This window comes from Xenopus tropicalis, chromosome 1, assembly GCF_000004195.4.
Source record: "Xenopus tropicalis strain Nigerian chromosome 1, UCB_Xtro_10.0, whole genome shotgun sequence".
NCBI lineage: Eukaryota > Metazoa > Chordata > Amphibia > Anura > Pipidae > Xenopus > Xenopus tropicalis.
Genome location: NC_030677.2, coordinates 206,997,529 through 207,017,380, shown reverse-complemented (window position 1 = coordinate 207,017,380; position 19,852 = coordinate 206,997,529). Strand labels below are relative to the sequence as shown.

General features: G+C 47.1%; 1 protein-coding gene across 3 annotated transcripts in view; it reads left to right on the top strand.

The window, feature by feature from the left end:
- Window positions 1-523: 523 nt before the first annotated feature.
- The window catches only part of st8sia5 (ST8 alpha-N-acetyl-neuraminide alpha-2,8-sialyltransferase 5), a 35,044-nt gene continuing 15,715 nt past the window's right edge, over window positions 524-19,852 (top strand). The window contains exon 1 of one of the 3 annotated variants that reach the window (XM_012956876.3): window positions 524-1,189. In XM_012956876.3, coding sequence (XP_012812330.1) covers window positions 1,059-1,189 — 131 coding nt within the window. In that variant the 5' untranslated portion in view covers window positions 524-1,058. 3 annotated transcript variants of the gene reach the window in all.

The following is a 19,852-nucleotide window of genomic DNA, read 5'->3' as shown; positions in this document are numbered from 1 at the left end:
CAGTAACCGATACAAGAGGGGAAGAGAGCCCTGTCCAAAACAGCTTACACTCTACAAGGAGTAACATATAAAGCAATCAATAACCGATACAGGAGGTGAAGAGAGCCCTGCCCAAAAGAGCTTACAATCTACAAGAAAAGAATGTATTTATTTACTATAGCATTGGGAATGGAATGTGCATTGCTCATCATTCTGCCCAGGTTTTTAGTTCTACCTCTGTTGGTTTTGCCCCACCATGCAGAAACATCCTGGGTAATTGGTGCAAGGGAAATTAGATTGTAAGCTCCATTGGGTCAGGAGTGGGTATGAATCATATAGTGGTGTGTAATATAAATACCCTGTGTGTCTGATCCTCATTGTGGCCCTGTTGGTAGAATATCTGACCCCCTTGTCCCCTAGCAGGGCTTTAGCAGTGGGTGCAGGGGGGCCCCTTCCCCAGCAGATGCTGCAGTGATCCAGCCCCCAGCAGCGATGTCCTTCAGCCTCTACACACAGTGACCTTGGCTGTGCTTACTCAGGGGAACACATTAGCCATAAAGCAGTGATCGCTGGGAGACAGACAATGAGGGAGAGCCGAGCGCAGCCAGATCCTGGCCCTCCTCCACCCCCCCCAGTCACGTCTGTGTGTGCAATGGCAGGGGGGTCAGGCTGCCATAGGCAGGCATAGGGCATGGGCACAGCCTGGCATTCCGTGCATGTATATGTGCCCCACTATAGGCAGCTGGACCATCAGGCTGGATTTGGCAGCAGAGGAGGAGGAGGAGGAGGTGGGAAGGAAGGGAAGGGGCTGTCACTGAGCTGCATGAAGTGGGGGGAGAACTGGCTGGATTTACATGTTCCCCACGTCTTGGGCTGCTGGAAACTTTACCCTGGAAACTGGTCAGTGGGGCACAGGCGGGCGGGCGGCACAATGGGGCCACTTGTGCTCTGGATCATGGAGGAGTCTGGCCAGGGGGCTAAACCTGTGATTCCCAAGGACATGGTGCAGCTATAGAGAGAATTGCCCTCCGCTGACAGTCTTGCTTTGACTGGGGGGTGGGAGGGGGGGTGCCCTCACCATGGGGTACGCCGACCCATCCGGGGGCAGGGATTTGCTGGGCAACAGAACTTTGCTCTTCATTTTCATCTGCGCCTTTGCCCTGGTGACCTTGCTGCAACAGATCCTGTATGGGAGAAACTACATCAAGAGGTAAGGAGCCGACTGGCAAAGGGAGCTGATGGGCACAGGGAGCTGATGGGCACAGGGAGACGATGGGCACAGGGAGACGATGGGCACAGGGAGCTGATGGGCACAGGGAGCTGATGGGCACAGGGAGCTGATGGGCACAGGGAGCCGACTGGCATAGGGAGCTGATGGGCACAGGGAGTCGATGGGCACAGGGAGCTGATGGGCACAGGGAGCTGACTGGCACAGGGAGCCATTGGGCACAGGGAGCCGGTGGGCACAGGGAGCTGATGGGCACAGGGAGCTGATGGGCACAGGGAGCCATTGGGCACAGGGAGCCGATGGGCACAGGGAGCCGATGGGCACAGGGAGCTGATGGGCACAGGGAGCTGACTGGCACAGGGAGCCATTGGGCACAGGGAGCCGGTGGGCACAGGGAGCCATTGGGCACAGGGAGCCGATGGGCACAGGGAGCCAACTGGCACAGCAAGCCAACTGGCAAAGTAGCCAACCCACTCCTGGCAGTATCCCATGTGTGTTGTGGGGCACAGCCATTCCATAACCCCCCCCCCTCTGTGCATCTCTGGTACTGGGCATAACCCTTATGGGGTTTCTGGTGGGGTAAAGTGTGACATTGTTATTATATCTGCTCTACTCTAGTCCTAGTCTCCCCCGGGGGCGGTGGGTAAAGCGCACAGGGTGTAACAAGGTCATCACTGCAGTCACCCTACTAATGTTCTATATTAATTCTCTCTCTATTTTATTACTGAAGCTCACACTGAAGAGGAGTAATAGAGATGTCAGGGTGTTTGTGGATCAACAGGGGTTAATACAGGGGACACTGTTTCTGTCACTGCACATAGAGGGGCCTCAAAGAGTAACAGCTGTTTCTAGAAAGGGTATGAGAGAGAGAAATAATTCACCAAATCTTGTCTATGCAAGTAGTAAATTAGGAGTAATAGCCACCGGATAGCAGGTATAGTAGGGAGAGATGGTGCCTATAGTAGCAGTGGGGGGATAATAACCTCTGGGAAGGGACTGGGGCTGTGGGATAGCAGGTATAGTAGGGAGAGATGGTGCCTGTAGTAGCAGTGGGGGGATAATACCCTCTGGGAAGGGACTGGGGCTGTGGGATAGCAGGTATAGTAGGGAGAGATGGTGCCTATAGTAGCAGTGGGGGGATAATAGCCTCTGGGAAGGGACTGGGGCTGTGGGATAGCAGGTATAGTAGGGAGAGATGGTGCCTATAGTAGCAGTGGGGGGATAATAGCCTCTGGGAAGGGACTGGGGCTGGGGATAGCAGGTATAGTAGGGAGAGATGGTGCCTATAGTAGCAGTGGGGGGATAATAGCCTCTGGGAAGGGACTGGGGCTCTGGGATAGCAGGTATAGTAGGGAGAGATGGTGCCTATAGTAGCAGTGGGGGGATAATAGCCTCTGGGAAGGGACTGGGGCTCTGGGATAGCAGGTATAGTAGGGAGAGATGGTGCCTATAGTAGCAGTGGGGGGATAATAGCCTCTGGGAAGGGACTGGGGCTGTGGGATAGTAGGTATAGTAGGGAGATATGGTGCCTATAGTAGCAGTGGGGGGATAATAGCCTCTGGGAAGGGACTGGGGCTGTGGGATAGCAGGTATAGTAGGGAGATATGGTGCCTATAGTAGCAGTGGGGGGATAATAGCCTCTGGGAAGGGACTGGGGCTGTGGGATAGTAGGTATAGTAGAGAGATATGGTGCCTATAGTAGCAGTGGGGGGATAATAGCCTCTGGGAAGGGACTGGGGCTGTGGGATAGCAGGTATAGTAGGGAGAGATGGTGCCTATAGTAGCAGTGGGGGGATAATAGCCTCTGGGAAGGGACTGGGGCTGTGGGATAGTAGGTATAGTAGGGAGATATGGTGCCTATAGTAGCAGTGGGGGGATAATAGCCTCTGGGAAGGGACTGGGGCTGTGGGATAGCAGGTATAGTAGGGAGATATGGTGCCTATAGTAGCAGTGGGGGGATAATAGCCTCTGGGAAGGGACTGGGGCTGTGGAATAGCAGATATAGTAGGGAGAGATGGTGCCTATAGTAACAGTGGGGGGATAATAGCCTCTGGGAAGGGACTGGGGCTGTGGGATAGCAGGTATAGTAGGGAGAGATGGTGCCTATAGGAGCAGTGGGGGGATAATAGCCTCTGGGAAGGGACTGGGGCTGTGGGATAGCAGGTATAGTAGGGAGAGATGGTGCCTATAGTAGCAGTGGGGGGATAATAGCCTCTGGGAAGGGACTGGGGCTGTGGGATAGCAGGTATAGTAGGGAGAGATGGTGCCTATAGTAGCAGTGGGGGGATAATAGCCTCTGGGAAGGGACTGGGGCTGGGGGATAGCAGGTATAGTAGGGAGAGATGGTGCCTATAGTAGCAGTGGGGGGATAATAGCCTCTGGGAAGGGACTGGGGCTGTGGGATAGCAGGTATAGTAGGGAGAGATGGTGCCTATAGTAGCAGTGGGGGATAATAGCCTCTGGGAAGGGACTGGGGCTGTGGGATAGTAGGTATAGTAGGGAGATATGGTGCCTATAGTAGCAGTGGGGGGATAATAGCCTCTGGGAAGGGACTGGGGCTGTGGGATAGCAGGTATAGTAGGGAGATATGGTGCATATAGTAGCAGTGGGGGGATAATAGCCTCTGGGAAGGGACTGGGGCTGTGGAATAGCAGATATAGTAGGGAGAGATGGTGCCTATAGTAACAGTGGGGGGATAATAGCCTCTGGGAAGGGACTGGGGCTGTGGGATAGCAGGTATAGTAGGGAGAGATGGTTCCTATAGGAGCAGTGGGGGGATAATAGCCTCTGGGATGGGACTGGGGGATAGTAGGTGTAGTAGGCATATTGGCAGCGGGCACATACCATCCTTGCCCAACCAACCTCCATTAACCTCTAGAACCCTCCCACAGATGAAGGCCCTTGCATCACTAACTATTTATGAGGGCCCCAAAATTGCACGCAGTGGGAAGTTCCATTGCTCCCCACAGACCAGGAATAGGATTCAAGCTGAGGGGGGTCAGTAACACTTTATAGGATACATTCCCAGCATTCAGTCTTCAGGTGGCCATTGAATGCCTCAGGGGATCCTGGGAACAGTAGTTCAGTCAGAGCTGGAGAACTGCAGGTTGTGTAATAAACCGACATGATAAAGAAGTTGAATAAGATTTTAGGCTGAAGGAGTTGCACTCTGTTTGTCTGTGTCTGTCTTGTTCCCTATAATGAAATATATAAAGTTGCTTCCTGTATATGTTTGAATCCTAAACATTAAGGCCGTTTAATTGACAAACTAAATCCTTTATGGGCTGGTGGAGAAGAACATTGGAGCTGTGAGGGGGGTTATGGCATTAAAGGCCACAGCCTGGGCCCTTGCTATAATCTGCTAATCACTCATGACAAAGGGCGCAAGAGTTGGCCGACCTTTACATTTACAGCAGCCTCATAATAAAAGTTGGTTTTATTTTTGGTGTAAGTGTAATGATTTGCCTTTATAAGTGGAAAAGTCCTGGGTGCTGCGCTAGGGACACGGGTGCCTTTCCATGCACAAAGGGGTCCCTAAAGGGGTGACATCTGTTATCACAGGGCAGTGAGCTTGGCTATTGTGATCTAGGGCTTTGTTCTGTCAATGTCATTCTCAAATCCTCAATGATTTTGTCAGGTCGCTTGGATTTGAAAAAAAAATTAACAAAATGCAAAAAAGATAAAGTCTGGAGTAGGAGAATATTCTATGATTTAGGGAAATGGGTATTATCTTTTAGAAGCAGCTTGTGCGGGGTTAAATTGCAGCGTTCCTTCGAGCATGCAGTTTAGTTCATTGGATATTCTGTCTTTGTCTAACTTATAATTCTGATTAAGAACTCAGATTGGACATATTTGTAACGGAACGTGAAACAGAAATTGAAGCTTCTAAATAAATTTACTCAGAACCCACAGCAGGATAAATACAGTGCCAATTCCATGTATAATACCCCAGAACCCACAGCAGGATAAATACAGTGCCAATTCCACGTATAATACCCCAGAACCCACAGCAGGATAAATACAGTGCCAATTCCATGTATAATACCCCAGAACCCACAGCAAGATAAATACAGTGCCAATCCCATGTATAATACCCCAGAACCCACAGCAGGATAAATACAGTGCCAATTCCATGTATAATACCCAGAACCCACAGCAGGATAAATACAGTGCCAATTCCATGTATAATACCCAGAACCCACAGCAGGATAAATACAGTGCCAATTCCATGTATAATACCCCAGAACCCACAGCAGGATAAATACAGTGCCAATTCCATGTATAATACCCCAGAACCCACAGCAGGATAAATACAGTGCCAATTCCATGTATAATACCCCAGAACCCACAGCAGGATAAATACAGTGCCAATTCCATGTATAATACCCAGAACCCACAGCAGGATAAATACAGTGCCAATTCCATGTATAATACCCCAGAACCCACAGCGGGATAAATACAGTGCCAATTCCATGTATAATACCCCAGAACACACAGCAGGATAAATACAGTGCCAATTCCATGTATAATACCCCAGAACCCACAGCGGGATAAATACAGTGCCAATTCCATGTATAATACCCAGAACCCACAGCAGGATAAATACAGTGCCAATTCCATGTATAATACCCCAGAACCCACAGCAGGATAAATACAGTGCCAATTCCATGTATAATACCCAGAACCCACAGCAGGATAAATACAGTGCCAATTCCATGTATAATACCAGAACCCACAGCAGGATAAATACAGTGCCAATTCCATGTATAATACCCAGAACCCACAGCAGGATAAATACAGTGCCAATTCCATGTATAATACCCCAGAACCCACAGCAGGATAAATACAGTGCCAATTCCATGTATAATACCCAGAACCCACAGCAGGATAAATACAGTGCCAATTCCATGTATAATACCCCAGAACCCACAGCAGGATAAATACAGTGCCAATTCCATGTATAATACCCAGAACCCACAGCAGATAAATACAGTGCCAATTCCATGTATAATACCCCAGAACCCACAGCAGGATAAATACAGTGCCAATTCCATGTATAATACCCAGAACCCACAGCAGGATAAATACAGTGCCAATTCCATGTATAATACCCCAGAACCCACAGCAGGATAAATACAGTGCCAATTCCATGTATAATACCCAGAACCCACAGCAGGATAAATACAGTGCCAATTCCATGTATAATACCCAGAACCCACAGCAGGATAAATACAGTGCCAATTCCATGTATAATACCCCAGAACCCACAGCAGGATAAATACAGTGCCAATTCCATGTATAATACCCAGAACCCACAGCAGATAAATACAGTGCCAATTCCATGTATAATACCCCAGAACCCACAGCAGGATAAATACAGTGCCAATTCCATGTATAATACCCAGAACCCACAGCAGGATAAATACAGTGCCAATTCCATGTATAATACCCCAGAACCCACAGCAGGATAAATACAGTGCCAATTCCATGTATAATACCCAGAACCCACAGCAGGATAAATACAGTGCCAATTCCATGTATAATACCCCAGAACCCACAGCGGGATAAATACAGTGCCAATTCCATGTATAATACCCCAGAACACACAGCAGGATAAATACTGTGCCAATTCCATGTATAATACCCAGAACCCACAGCAGGATAAATACAGTGCCAATTCCATGTATAATACCCAGAACCCACAGCAGGATTAATACAGTGCCAATTCCATGTATAATACCCAGAACCCACAGCAGGATAAATACAGTGCCAATTCCATGTATAATACCCCAGAACCCACAGCAGGATAAATACAGTGCCAATTCCATGTATAATACCCAGAACCCACAGCAGATAAATACAGTGCCAATTCCATGTATAATACCCCAGAACCCACAGCAGGATAAATACAGTGCCAATTCCATGTATAATACCCAGAACCCACAGCAGGATAAATACAGTGCCAATTCCATGTATAATACCCCAGAACCCACAGCAGGATAAATACAGTGCCAATTCCATGTATAATACCCAGAACCCACAGCAGGATAAATACAGTGCCAATTCCATGTATAATACCCCAGAACCCACAGCGGGATAAATACAGTGCCAATTCCATGTATAATACCCCAGAACACACAGCAGGATAAATACAGTGCCAATTCCATGTATAATACCCCAGAAACCACAGCGGGATAAATACAGTGCCAATTCCATGTATAATACCCCAGAACCCACAGCAGGATAAATACAGTGCCAATTCCATGTATAATACCCCAGAACACACAGCAGGGATAAATACAGGTCCAATTCCATGTATAATACCCCAGAACTCACAGCAGGATAAATACAGTGCCAATTCTATGTATAATACCCCAGAACCCACAGCAGGATAAATACAGTGCCAATTCCATGTATAATACCCCAGAACCCACAGCAGGATAAATACAGTGCCAATTCCATGTATAATACCCCAGAACCCACAGCAGGATAAATACAGTGCCAATTCCATGTATAATACCCCAGAACCCACAGCAGATAAATACAGTGCCAATTCCATGTATAATACCCCAGAACCCACAGCAGGATAAATACAGTGCCAATTCCATGTATAATACCCAGAACCCACAGCAGGATAAATACAGTGCCAATTCCATGTATAATACCCAGAACCCACAGCAGGATAAATACAGTGCCAATTCCATGTATAATACCCAGAACCCACAGCAGGATAAATACAGTGCCAATTCCATGTATAATACCCCAGAACCCACAGCAGGATAAATACAGTGCCAATTCCATGTATAATACCCAGAACCCACAGCAGATAAATACAGTGCCAATTCCATGTATAATACCCCAGAACCCACAGCAGGATAAATACAGTGCCAATTCCATGTATAATACCCCAGAACCCACAGCAGGATAAATACAGTGCCAATTCCATGTATAATACCCCAGAACCCACAGCAGATAAATACAGTGCCAATTCCATGTATAATACCCCAGAACCCACAGCAGGATAAATACAGTGCCAATTCCATGTATAATACCCCAGAACCCACAGCAGATAAATACAGTGCCAATTCCATGTATAATACCCCAGAACCCACATCAGGATAAATACAGTGCCAATTCCATGTATAATACCCAGAACCCAAAGCAGGATAAATACAGTGCCAATTCCATGTATAATACCCCAGAACCCACAGCAGGATAAATACAGTGCCAATTCCATGTATAATACCCCAGAACCCACAGCAGATAAATACAGTGCCAATTCCATGTATAATACCCCAGAACCCACATCAGGATAAATACAGTGCCAATTCCATGTATAATACCCCAGAACTCTATTTTTGAGAATTCTGTGTTGACTTTTCTGCTGAATTTTCTCATCGCCCCTTAGTATACAGAGCCCATCATTCCAGCCTATATGGCAGTATAATGGCTGCAAATAGTCACCCACCCACCCCCATTTCCGACAGAATGAAAAGCCGCACATTATTCCGGTTCTGAATACGTTCCCCCCGATCAGAGCTTGTAATTAGCAGGATTGTTCACAGCTAAACTTTTTTCAGGAACACAATGGAGACGGCGCATTAAAATCACAATCCAGGCAAAGTGCTTGACACCCCCCCGCCGCACAGGAACCCATTCTCATTGCACAAGTGGGGTGTGTGGGAAGCTCTGCAGATGAAAGGCTGATTGTCACGCATAATATACTGGGGAGTTGAATACTTTGCTTCTCTTTTCCAGTGTGTACATGTTTAATACTACAGGCCAGAGCTTTCCGAATAAGGGAGGTTTCTACTATCTGTGCAATATAACTTAATCCATTAATCTACTGGGTCATACAGCAGGGGTACACCATCTTATTGTGAGCCCAGAACATTCCTTCTCTGTATATTTGTATTTATACATATGGGTAGGAGGTGCCATAGTGTTTCCCTTAGACAGTACAGTATGGGGTACAGCTTATTGTGTGCCCAGAACATTCCTTCTCTGTATATTTGTATTTATACATATGGGTAGGAGGTGCCATAGTGTTTCCCTTAGACAGTACAGTATGAAGGTACAGCTTATTGTGTGCCCAGAACATTCCTTCTCTGTATATTTGTATTTATACATATGGGTAGGGGATGCCATAGTGTTTCCCTTAGACAGTACAGTATGAGGATACAGCTTATTGTGTGCCCAGAACATTCCTTCTCTGTACATTTGTATTTATACATATCGGTAGGAGGTGCCATAGTGTTTCCCTTAGACAGTACAGTATGGGGGAACAGCTTATTGTGTGCCCAGAACATTCCTTCTCTGTATATTTGTATTTATACATATGGGTAGGGGTGCCATAGTGTTTCCCTTAGACAGTACAGTATGGGGGTACAGCTTATTGTGTGCCCAGAACATTCCTTCTCTGTATATTTGTATTTATACATATGGGTAGGGGGTGCCATAGTGTTTCCCTTAGACAGTACAGTATGGGGGTACAGCTTATTGTGTGCCCAGAACATTCCTTCTCTGTATATTTGTATTTATACATATGGGTAGGGGGTGCCATAGTGTTTCCCTTAGACAGTACAGTATGGGGGTACAGCTTATTGTGTGCCCAGAACATTCCTTCTCTGTATATTTGTATTTATACATATGGGTAGAAGGTGCAATAGTGTTTCCCTTAGACAGTACAGTATGGGGGTACAGCTTATTGTGTGCCCAGAACATTCCTTCTCTGTATATTTGTATTTATACATATGGGTAGGAGGTGCCATAGTGTTTCCCTTAGACAGTACAGTATGGGAGTACAGCTTATTGTGTGCCCAGAACATTCCTTCTCTGTATATTTGTATTTATACATATGGGTAGGGGGTACCATAGTGTTTCCCTTAGACAGTACAGTATGGGAGTACAGCTTATTGTGTGCCCAGAACATTCCTTCTCTGTATATTTGTATTTATACATATGGGTAGGGGGTGCCTTGTTGTTTCTCTATCAGAGGGAAATAAATTGGTTGGTGAGAGCAGGGAAAAAGCAGAGATTTCAAACTGCTATTTTGTTTCTGTTTACACAAGTGAGGGAGCATTTAGCAAAGCCTTTCTTTTTATAGTATTACTGGCTGGATGACTCTAGACTGGACACTATTCACCCCATGGTACTAAAAGAGTTTAGCTCTGTGATTGTCACACAACTTTGCTTAGTTTCCCAGGATTTGATAAGGCCTGCTGGCATGGTGCTGAGAGACTGGTGATTGGTATGGTGGTGCCATGATTCAAATATGGATCCCACTCTTAGCTTGAAAACTATAGGCCTGTTAGTTTTACATCAGCGGTTAAATATTTAATTTCCTTATATGAGGAGGTGATCAGGAACATAGACCTTGGGATGGCAGTGGATGTGATCTACGTATACTAAAGCATTTGATATGGTACCACACTGAAGGTAACATTGTAACATAGTAAGTTAAATTGAAAGAAGACACACATCCATCAAGTTCAATCTTAATGGAACTTTTTCTAATTGGACCAGTGTTGTTAGGGGAGGGGTCTGTCCTTGGCCCTTTGCTTTTTAACTTGTTTATTAATGACCTGGAGGTGGGCATAGAAAATACTGATTCTATTTTTGCTAATGATACTTAATTGGGCAAAGCTATAAGTTCCATGCAGGATGCTGCCGCTTTGCAGAGAGATTTGGCTAAACTGGAGAACTGGCCAACAAAATTAGGCTCAATTAATAAACGCAAATAACACAAATTGGTTGAGGGGATCGTTTATTCAGAAGGATCTGGGGATTTTTTTGGATAACAAGTTGGTAACTTTAGGCACTGTCATTCCATGGCTACTACAGCACATAAACTAATGGTTTGCATAATAAAGGGCATTGACTCAAGGGATGAAACATAATTTTGCCCCTTTATAGGTCCCTGGTAAGGCCTCACCTTGAGTATGGGGGCAATTACAGTGAGTATGGGGGGCAGTTTTGGGCTCCAGTCCTTAAGAAGGATATTAATGAGCTGGAGAGAGTGCAGAGACTGCAACTAAACTGGTAAAGGGGATGGAAGGGTTAAACTATGAGGTTAGATTGTCAGGGTTGGGGTTGGGGGCATAATTACCCTTTAGAGAGATAGAATAAAGGTTCAGCACAGTAGAGGCCCCCCCTTCACGGTGAGGGCAGTGAGGTTGTGGAACACCCTACTATCTACAGTTTAGTTATAGGTAGATACAGTTTACATACTGTATATATTTTGTATATAAGTGTATATATGTGTGTCTGTATAGGTATGCGCATCTATATGCCCAGGTTTAATGGAGAGTTGAAATAATCCATATGCTCCTTTATGATCTAATTGGATCATAAAGGAGGTCTATGCACAGTGGGGACCATATCAACCCCCCCCCCCAATACAACCCTTGTCTGGCAGGATTTTCAAACCCTCCCAACAGATATCTGGCAGATATTGGCCAGATTTTCACTGGGGAGGCCAAATGAGAGCGAGCTCCTCCTTTTACTTCTACATCTGCTCGAGGGGCCAAATGTGTTCCTCCAAGTTCTTAAGGTGCCCCTACACGTTGAGATTCTCGCCAAGCGAGTGGATCTTCACCCGATATCCCCACCTACAGGTGGGCGATATCGGGGAGCATGTAGGTAAAAAAAAAATAATTTGATTGTTTGGCTCTGGGGCCAAACGATCAAATTATATTAGCAGCAATGGGGCAGCCGGTTCGGGGACCACATCAACGAGCCAATGCGGTCCCCGATCCAACTGAATTTTCTAACCTGCCCTATCGATATCTGCCCAATTTCAGGCCAGATATCGGTCGGGCAGGCCCCTCGTTTCTGCCCCTACATGGGCCGATAAGCTGCCAAATCTGTCCAAGGGGCCAATATCGGCAACTACTATCAGCCCGTGTATGGGGGCCTTTATGGCTCTTCAGATGCTTCTCCATCATCATTTAAACTCAAGCCCAAACTGTTTGTCTATAGGATAAATGGGGCAGTAGTAGAGTATATCAAACCAAGTGCAATTCTAAGCTGAATTTCCCCTTTAAAGGGCCAGTATTTGACAGAACTATAAATACAGGGGCAGAATGATACTGTAAGTGCAACATGGCAGCACCGTTGCTGCATATGGCTGGCCCAGTGTAAGGCCTCTCTGACTGCGAGTATATCGGTGTAAGAGGAATTTAATAAAAAATGTTTTTTTTTTACGAGACTCAGGATGAAAAAAGACTTTGTGTAAGCGAAGCCGGAGATCAGAGCGGCACCGAGAGGCCCATGTTGCAGGCAGAACCTTTCCCTGATGTTCCCCAGGGGGCACAATACTCTCCATTCAGCATTTTCCCACAGAAGCCCAGGTTTTATATCTTCTAGGAAACAGTTTGAGTCACATTTAGGCAGCGAGGGCGAAGTCATTGCTCACGTAGCCCCGGTCTTTTATTCATGATCTGCTGGGGGGGCCTCTTAAATTATTAGTAGCACTCGGGGCCTGGGGGAGAAATGTGATTTATAGAGTTTATCTCCCATCGACGTGACCCTAAATAGACAAAAAGTGCCCTTGTTATGTGCAATACGATAACTGCAGGTTGCAGTATAGACAGCGCCCCTAGTGGTTCTAATGATGGTGCATTTACTTTTATAGCACAACAAGAATCCGCTCCTGGGGCCTGTTCCCTGCCAGCTATGGCACTGGGTGGAAAGTAGGGTTGGTATTAGACAGGAGGGAGTTCTGCACCCAATTTTTAATGTTTTTCATTTTGAATGGTGCTTAGTACAGGGAAATTCCTATGCTGCTATAGTTGAATGTTATCTCTCTGTACAGGCTATGAGCAAACTTAGGGGGCTGTTCCTGCTGAATTGTGCTTAGTACAGGGGAATCCCTATGTGCCATAGTTTTATGGTATCTCTCTGTACAGGCTATGAGCAAACTTAGGGGGCTGTTCCTGCTGAATTGTGCTTAGTACAAGGGAATCCCTATGCTGCCATAGTTGTATGTTATCTCTCTGTACAGGCTATGAGCAAACTTAGGGGGCTGATCCTGCTGAATTGTGCTTAGTACAGGGAAATCCCTATGTGCCATAGTTTTATGGTGTCTCTCTGTACAGGCTATGAGCAAACTTAGGGGGCTGTTCCTGCTGAATTGTGCTTAGTACAGGGGAATCCCTATGCTGCCATAGTTGTATGTTATCTCTCTGTAAAGGCTATGAGCAAACTTAGGGGGCTGTTCCTGCTGAATTGTGCTTAGTACAAGGGAATCCCTATGTGCCATAGTTTTATGGTATCTCTCTGTACAGGCTATGAGCAAACTTATGGGGCTGTTCCTGCTGAATTGTGCTTAGTACAGGGAAATCCCTATGCTGCCATAGTTGTATGTTATCTCTCTGTACAGGCTATGAGTAAACTTAGGGGGCTGTTCCTGCTGAATTGTGCTTAGTACAGGGGAATCCCTATGTGCCATAGTGTTATGGTATCTCTCTGTACAGGCTATGAGTAAACTTAGGGGGCTGTTCCTGCTGAATTGTGCTTAGAACAGGGGAATCCCTATGCTGCCATAGTTTTATGGTATCTCTCTTTACAGGCTATGAGCAAACTTAGGGGGCTGTTCCTGCTGAATTGTGCTTAGTACAGGGGAATCCCTATGTGCCATAGTTTTATGGTATCTCTCTGTACAGGCTATGAGCAAACTTAGGGGGCTGTTCCTGCTGAATTGTGCTTATTTAAGGCATAGTTTTCTCTATGCGTTTGTGCTTGTCAGGCAATAGTTGACTGTAACCGATGTAGGTAATTTCAGCTATGAAGGATCACTTTGGGGGTTTTAGAAAGACTTTTTCGACTGCTGAAAATCCCATTGGTCAGAAACACTGCTCCCCATTGACATTGCACCTGTACGGAGCATTAGTTCCGGTTTATCCGCTGGCTTCTGCTACACTGTCGCCTAGAATTGCAGCGTCACTCATTATGCCAAATTCAGTCTTTGGGTGAAGTTCCCCTTTCATTTCAAGAATCACAGGGTTAAACAGAATATGGCTGCCCCCCCCCCCCCACACACACAGATGGTAGGACCACAAAGCCTCCCTCCTTATCTCCCCCCAGCACTCGCTGACCTCTATCCATTTTATCCGCAGCACTCGCCTTCCTTCCATTCTTCTACTTATATCTGTATCCTGTGCAGCAGTGCAGCCAGGCAGATACCCCTGCAGCCCCTCTGGCAATTATTATTATTATTATTAACATTTATTTATAAAGCCCCAACATACCCCGCAGCGCTGTAAGTGGGTTCCATACATTGGGCATACAGAGTAACATATAAAGCAATCAGTAACCGATACAGGAGGTGAAGAGAGCCCTGCCCAAAAGAGCTTACAATCTACAAGGAGTAACATATAAAGCAACCAATAACCGATACAAGAGGTGAGCCCTGCCCAAAAGAGCTTACACTCTACAAGGAGTAACATATAAAGCAATCAGTAACCGATACAAGAGGTGAAGAGAGCCCTGCCCAAAAGAGCTTACACTCTACAAGGAGTAACATATAAAGCAATCAGTAACCGATACAGGAGGGGAAGAGAGCCCTGCCCAAAAGAGCTTACAATCTACAAGGAGTAACATATAAAGCAATCAGTAACCGATACAAGAGGGGAAGAGAGCCCTGCCCAAAAGAGCTTACACTCTACAAGGAGTAACATATAAAGCAATCAATAAACGATACAAGAGGTGAAGAGAGCCCTGCCCAAAAGAGCTTACACTCTACAAGGAGTAACATATAAAGCAATCAGTAACCGATACAAGAGGTGAAGAGAGCCCTGCCCAAAAGAGCTTACACTCTACAAGGAGTAACATATAAAGCAATCAGTAACCGATACAAGAGGGGAAGAGAGCCCTGCCCAAAAGAGCTTACACTCTACAAGGAGTAACATATAAAGCAATCAATAACCGATACAAGAGGTGAAGAGAGCCCTGCCCAAAAGAGCTTACAATCTACAATGCTGCAATTTCTGCAGCTAACCAGTCTGACTGTACATCGTACCGCTATAGATCGTCAGCTCTTGGGTACGGCTGGAAGTTATGGCTAAGCAACAGCTGCAGAGCCACAGAGGGGGTTTGACTTGACCCCCCAACTTCAGTGGGCTTCAGTTTTATAAATACATGCTCTTTGTTAATGTAGATATTTTAAAGGGGAAATTCACCTTTTTAGTATGCAGATGGAGGAGTCACTGCAGCTTTTCAATTGCCCTTTGTTAATCTTCATACTGGAGTTTATTTGCTCATATGCAACTCTAATGAGGCGGCCTTAGTCATAGACTCTAATGTAACAGCGCCCTCTGCTGGCTGTTTGAACAAACCTACATTGATCTCTTAATACTTTATTATTGGTTAGCAAAACCTCTCTTTAATGGTAACAAAATCATGGATTAAAGCTGACACCCCCCACCCCGCGGAGATCTGAGCTCTGTGTCCGATCACTGGAAACCATTAAGATAATCATGTCCAACTCCAATCACTTGTCTTCTCTTTTTACAATCAAGATCCTCTAACAAATCCGCAGCGGCGCATCTCTTAAAGTGATACTGACATGTTCCAGGTGGGGGGGCACCTTGTTACCATAAAATAACAGGCGCAAAGGAATTATTGGCTCTGTATGGCATTTATAGCCACATTCTAACTATTAAAAGTAAATGAGGCCTGTGGTCCCCCCAAATTTTTATTATAATATATATACATATCAGCCTTAGATATGTGCAATATCAGTGGTTTGTTGGAATTCTAGTTGAATTGAATTCTAAGAATTCCTTCATATCCATCCAGTGCCCCCGGCCTGTGTCAACTCATTGTGTGCAACTACTGGAAATTAATTGGTGAATAAAGATTTGTCTAGCGGCGCCGATCTCATCTGCCTCATTCACTTATCCTTAGTCTGATTGGTTATTGGGGTTACATGTCACCCACCAGTGCTTTGTTTAAGGGGTAAAGCAAGGGGGACTCTGGGAAGGGACTGGGGCTGTGGGATAGCAGGTATAGTAGGGAGAGATGGTGCCTATAGTAGCAGTGGGGGGATAATAGCCTCTGGGAAGGGACTGGGGCTGTGGGATAGCAGGTATAGTAGGGAGAGATGGTGCCTATAGTAGCAGTGGGGGGATAATAGCCTCTGGGAAGGGACTGGGGCTGTGGGATAGCAGGTATAGTAGGGAGAGATGGTGCCTATAGTACCAGTGGGGGGATAATAGCCTCTGGGAAGGGACTGGGGCTGTGGATAGCAGGTATAGTAGGGAGAGATGGTGCCTATAGTAGCAGTGGGGGGATAATAGCCTCTGGGAAGGGACTGGGCTGTGGATAGCAGGTATAGTAGGGAGAGATGGTGTATATAGTAGCAGTGGGGGGATAATAGCCTCTGGAAGGGACTGGGGCTGTGGATAGCAGGTATAGTAGGGAGAGATGGTGTATAGTAGCAGTGGGGGGATAATAGCCTCTGGGAAGGGACTGGGGCTGTGGGATAGCAGGTATAGTAGGGAGAGTATAGTAGCCCTCTGGGAAGGGACTGGGGCTGTGGGATAGCAGGTATAGTAGGGAGAGATGGTGGTATATAGTAGCAGTGGGGGGATAATAGCCTCTGGGAGGGACTGGGGCTGTGGGATAGCAGGTATAGTAGGGAGAGATGGTGTATAGTAGCAGTGGGGGGTAATAGCTCTGGGAAGGGACTGGGCTGTGGGATAGCAGGTATAGTAGGGAGAGATGGTGCCTATAGTAGCAGTGGGGGAATAATAGCCTCTGGGAAGGGACTTGGGGCTGTGGGATAGCAGTATAGTAGGGAGAGATGGTGCCTATAGTAGCAGTGGGGGATAATAGCCTCTGGGAAGGGACTGGGCTGTGGAGATAGCAGGTATAGTAGGGAGAGATGGTGCCTATAGTAGCAGTGGGGGGATAATAGCCTCTGGGAAGGGACTGGGGCTGTGGGATAGCAGGTATTAGTAGGGAGAGATGGTGCCATATAGTAGCAGTGGGGGGATTAATAGCTCTTGGGAAGGGACTGGGGCTGTGGATAAGCAGGTATAGTAGGGAGAGATGGTTGCCTATAGTAGCAGTGGGGGGATAATAGCCTCTGGGAAGGGACTGGGCTGTGGGATAGCAGGGTATAGTAGGGAGAGATGGTGCCTATAGTAGCAGTGGGGGGATAATAGCCTCTGGGAAGGGACTGGGGCTGTGGGATAGCAGGTATAGTAGGGGAGAGATGGTGCCTATAGTAGCAGTGGGGGATAATAGCCTCTGGGAAGGGACTGGGGCTGTGGGGATAGCAGTATAGTAGGGAGAGATGGTGCCTATAGTAGCAGTGGGGGGATAATAGCCTCTGGGAAGGGACTGGGGCTGTGGGATAGCAGGTATAGGTAGGGAGAGATGGTGCCTATAGTAGCAGTGGGGGATAATAGCCTCTGGGAAGGGACTGGGGCTGTGGGATAGCAGGTATAGTAGGGAGAGATGGTGCCTATGTAGCAGTGGGGGGATAATAGCCTCTGGGAAGGGACTGGGGCTGTGGATAGCAGGTATAGTAGGGAGAGATGGTGCTTATAGTAGCAGTGGGGGGATAATAGCCTCTGGGAAGGGACTGGGGCTGTGGGATAGCAGGTATAGTAGGGAGAGATGGTGCTATTAGTAGCAGTGGGGGGATAATAGCCTCTGGAAGGGACTGGGGCTGTGGATAGCAGGTATAGTAGGAGAGATGGTGCCTATAGTAGCAGTGGGGGGATAATAGCCTCTGGGAAGGGACTGGGGCTGTGGGATAGCAGGTATAGTAGGGAGAGATGGTGCCTATAGTAGCAGTGGGGGGATAATAGCCTCTGGGAAGGGACTGGGGCTGTGGGATAGCAGGTATAGTAGGGAGAGATGTGCCTATAGTAGCAGTGGGGATAATAGCCCTCTGGGAAGGGACTGGGGCTGTGGGATAGCAGGTATAGTAGGGAGAGATGGTGCCTATAGTAGCAGTGGGGGATAATAGCCTCTGGAAGGGACTGGGGCTGTGGGATAGCAGGTATAGTAGGGAGAGATGTGTATAGTAGCAGTGGGGGGATAATAGCCTCTGGGAAGGACTGGGGCTGTGGATAGCAGGTATAGTAGGGAGAGATGGTGCCTATAGTAGCAGTGGGGGGATAATAGCAAGGGACTGGGGCTGTGGGATAGCAGGTATAGTAGGGAGAGATGGTGCCTATAGTAGCAGTGGGGGGATAATAGCCTCTGGGAAGGGACTGGGGCTGTGGGATAGCACACAGCCCACTGCAACTACACACATTAAAGGGGTTGTTCACCTTTGATGACCAAGTTGCTTAGAATAAGCCATTCTATAACATACTAAAAATTAATGTAAAGGTGAACTTGCCCTTTTATATGGGAGTCCAGACCCCCCTTAGTGTTTTACCTCCAGGACTTGGCCCACTGGATCTTCTTGTCCCTTCAGCCCCAGATGAAATTTCCAATTTAAAGCCTGAGGATGGTTTGGGAATATTTTGCTGATAACTTTACTTTATTGGAGTTATATGGGAGCTGAGCAATTTCACAATAACTAGGCCGTCCCACCCCTCTGCCCCATATTAGATAATTACTCATACTAAAAGCTAATTTAATAAAGCAAAAACACACAATAAGTGAACTGAACCATATACTCCCCATGCCCAACCGCTCCTCTCCTGACGCATTAAATTTATGCGCTCGGGGGGGGACGTTGGGTTGGGGGCCCTGCGAGAGGGGTTAGGGGGGCCCGTGCGGGGGCGAAGGAAGGCCGGCACGGGCACCTGCAGGGCCCCTGTGGTGGGAGCCCCAGTGGGCCCTTCACCCCCCCAGTCCGACCCTGGTACATACCGGGGCCTTAGTAAGAGATGTGAGCCCTTAGGATCCTTTATAGACTCAATACTATTTCTAAGGTAGGATTGTCCCACCTATAGCCCTTCATCTGATCTATAAGTAAACATGAAAGGGTAACAGTTATTCCCACTGCTACTACAGGCATCATCTCCTCTTACTATACCTGCTATCCCACAGTCCCTTCCCAGAGGCTATTATCCCCCCACTGCTACTATAGGCACCATCTCTCCCTACTATACCTGCTATCCCACAGCCCCAGTCCCTTCCTAGAGGCTATAATCCCCCCACTGCTACTATAGGCGCCATCTCTTCCTACTATACCTGCTATCCCACAGCCCCAGTCCCTTCCCAGAGGCTATTATCCCCCCCACTGCTACTATAGGCACCATCTGCTATCCCACAGCCCCAGTCCCAGAGGCTATTATCCCCCCACTGCTACTATAGGCACCATCTCTCCCTACTATACCTGCTATCCCCCAGTCCCTTCCCAGAGGCTATTATCCCCCCACTGCTACTATAGGCACCATCTCTCCCTACTATACCTGCTATCCCCCAGTCCCTTCCCAGAGGCTATTATCCCCCCACTGCTACTATAGGCACCATCTCTCCCTACTATACCTGCTATCCCACAGCCCCAGTCCCTTCCCAGAGGCTATTATCCCCCCACTGCTACTATAGGCACCATCTCTCCCTACTATACCTGCTATCTCACAGCCCCAGTCCCTTCCCAGAGGCTATTATCCCCGCCACTGCTACTATAGGCACCATCTCTCCCTACTATACCTGCTATCCCACAGCCCCAGT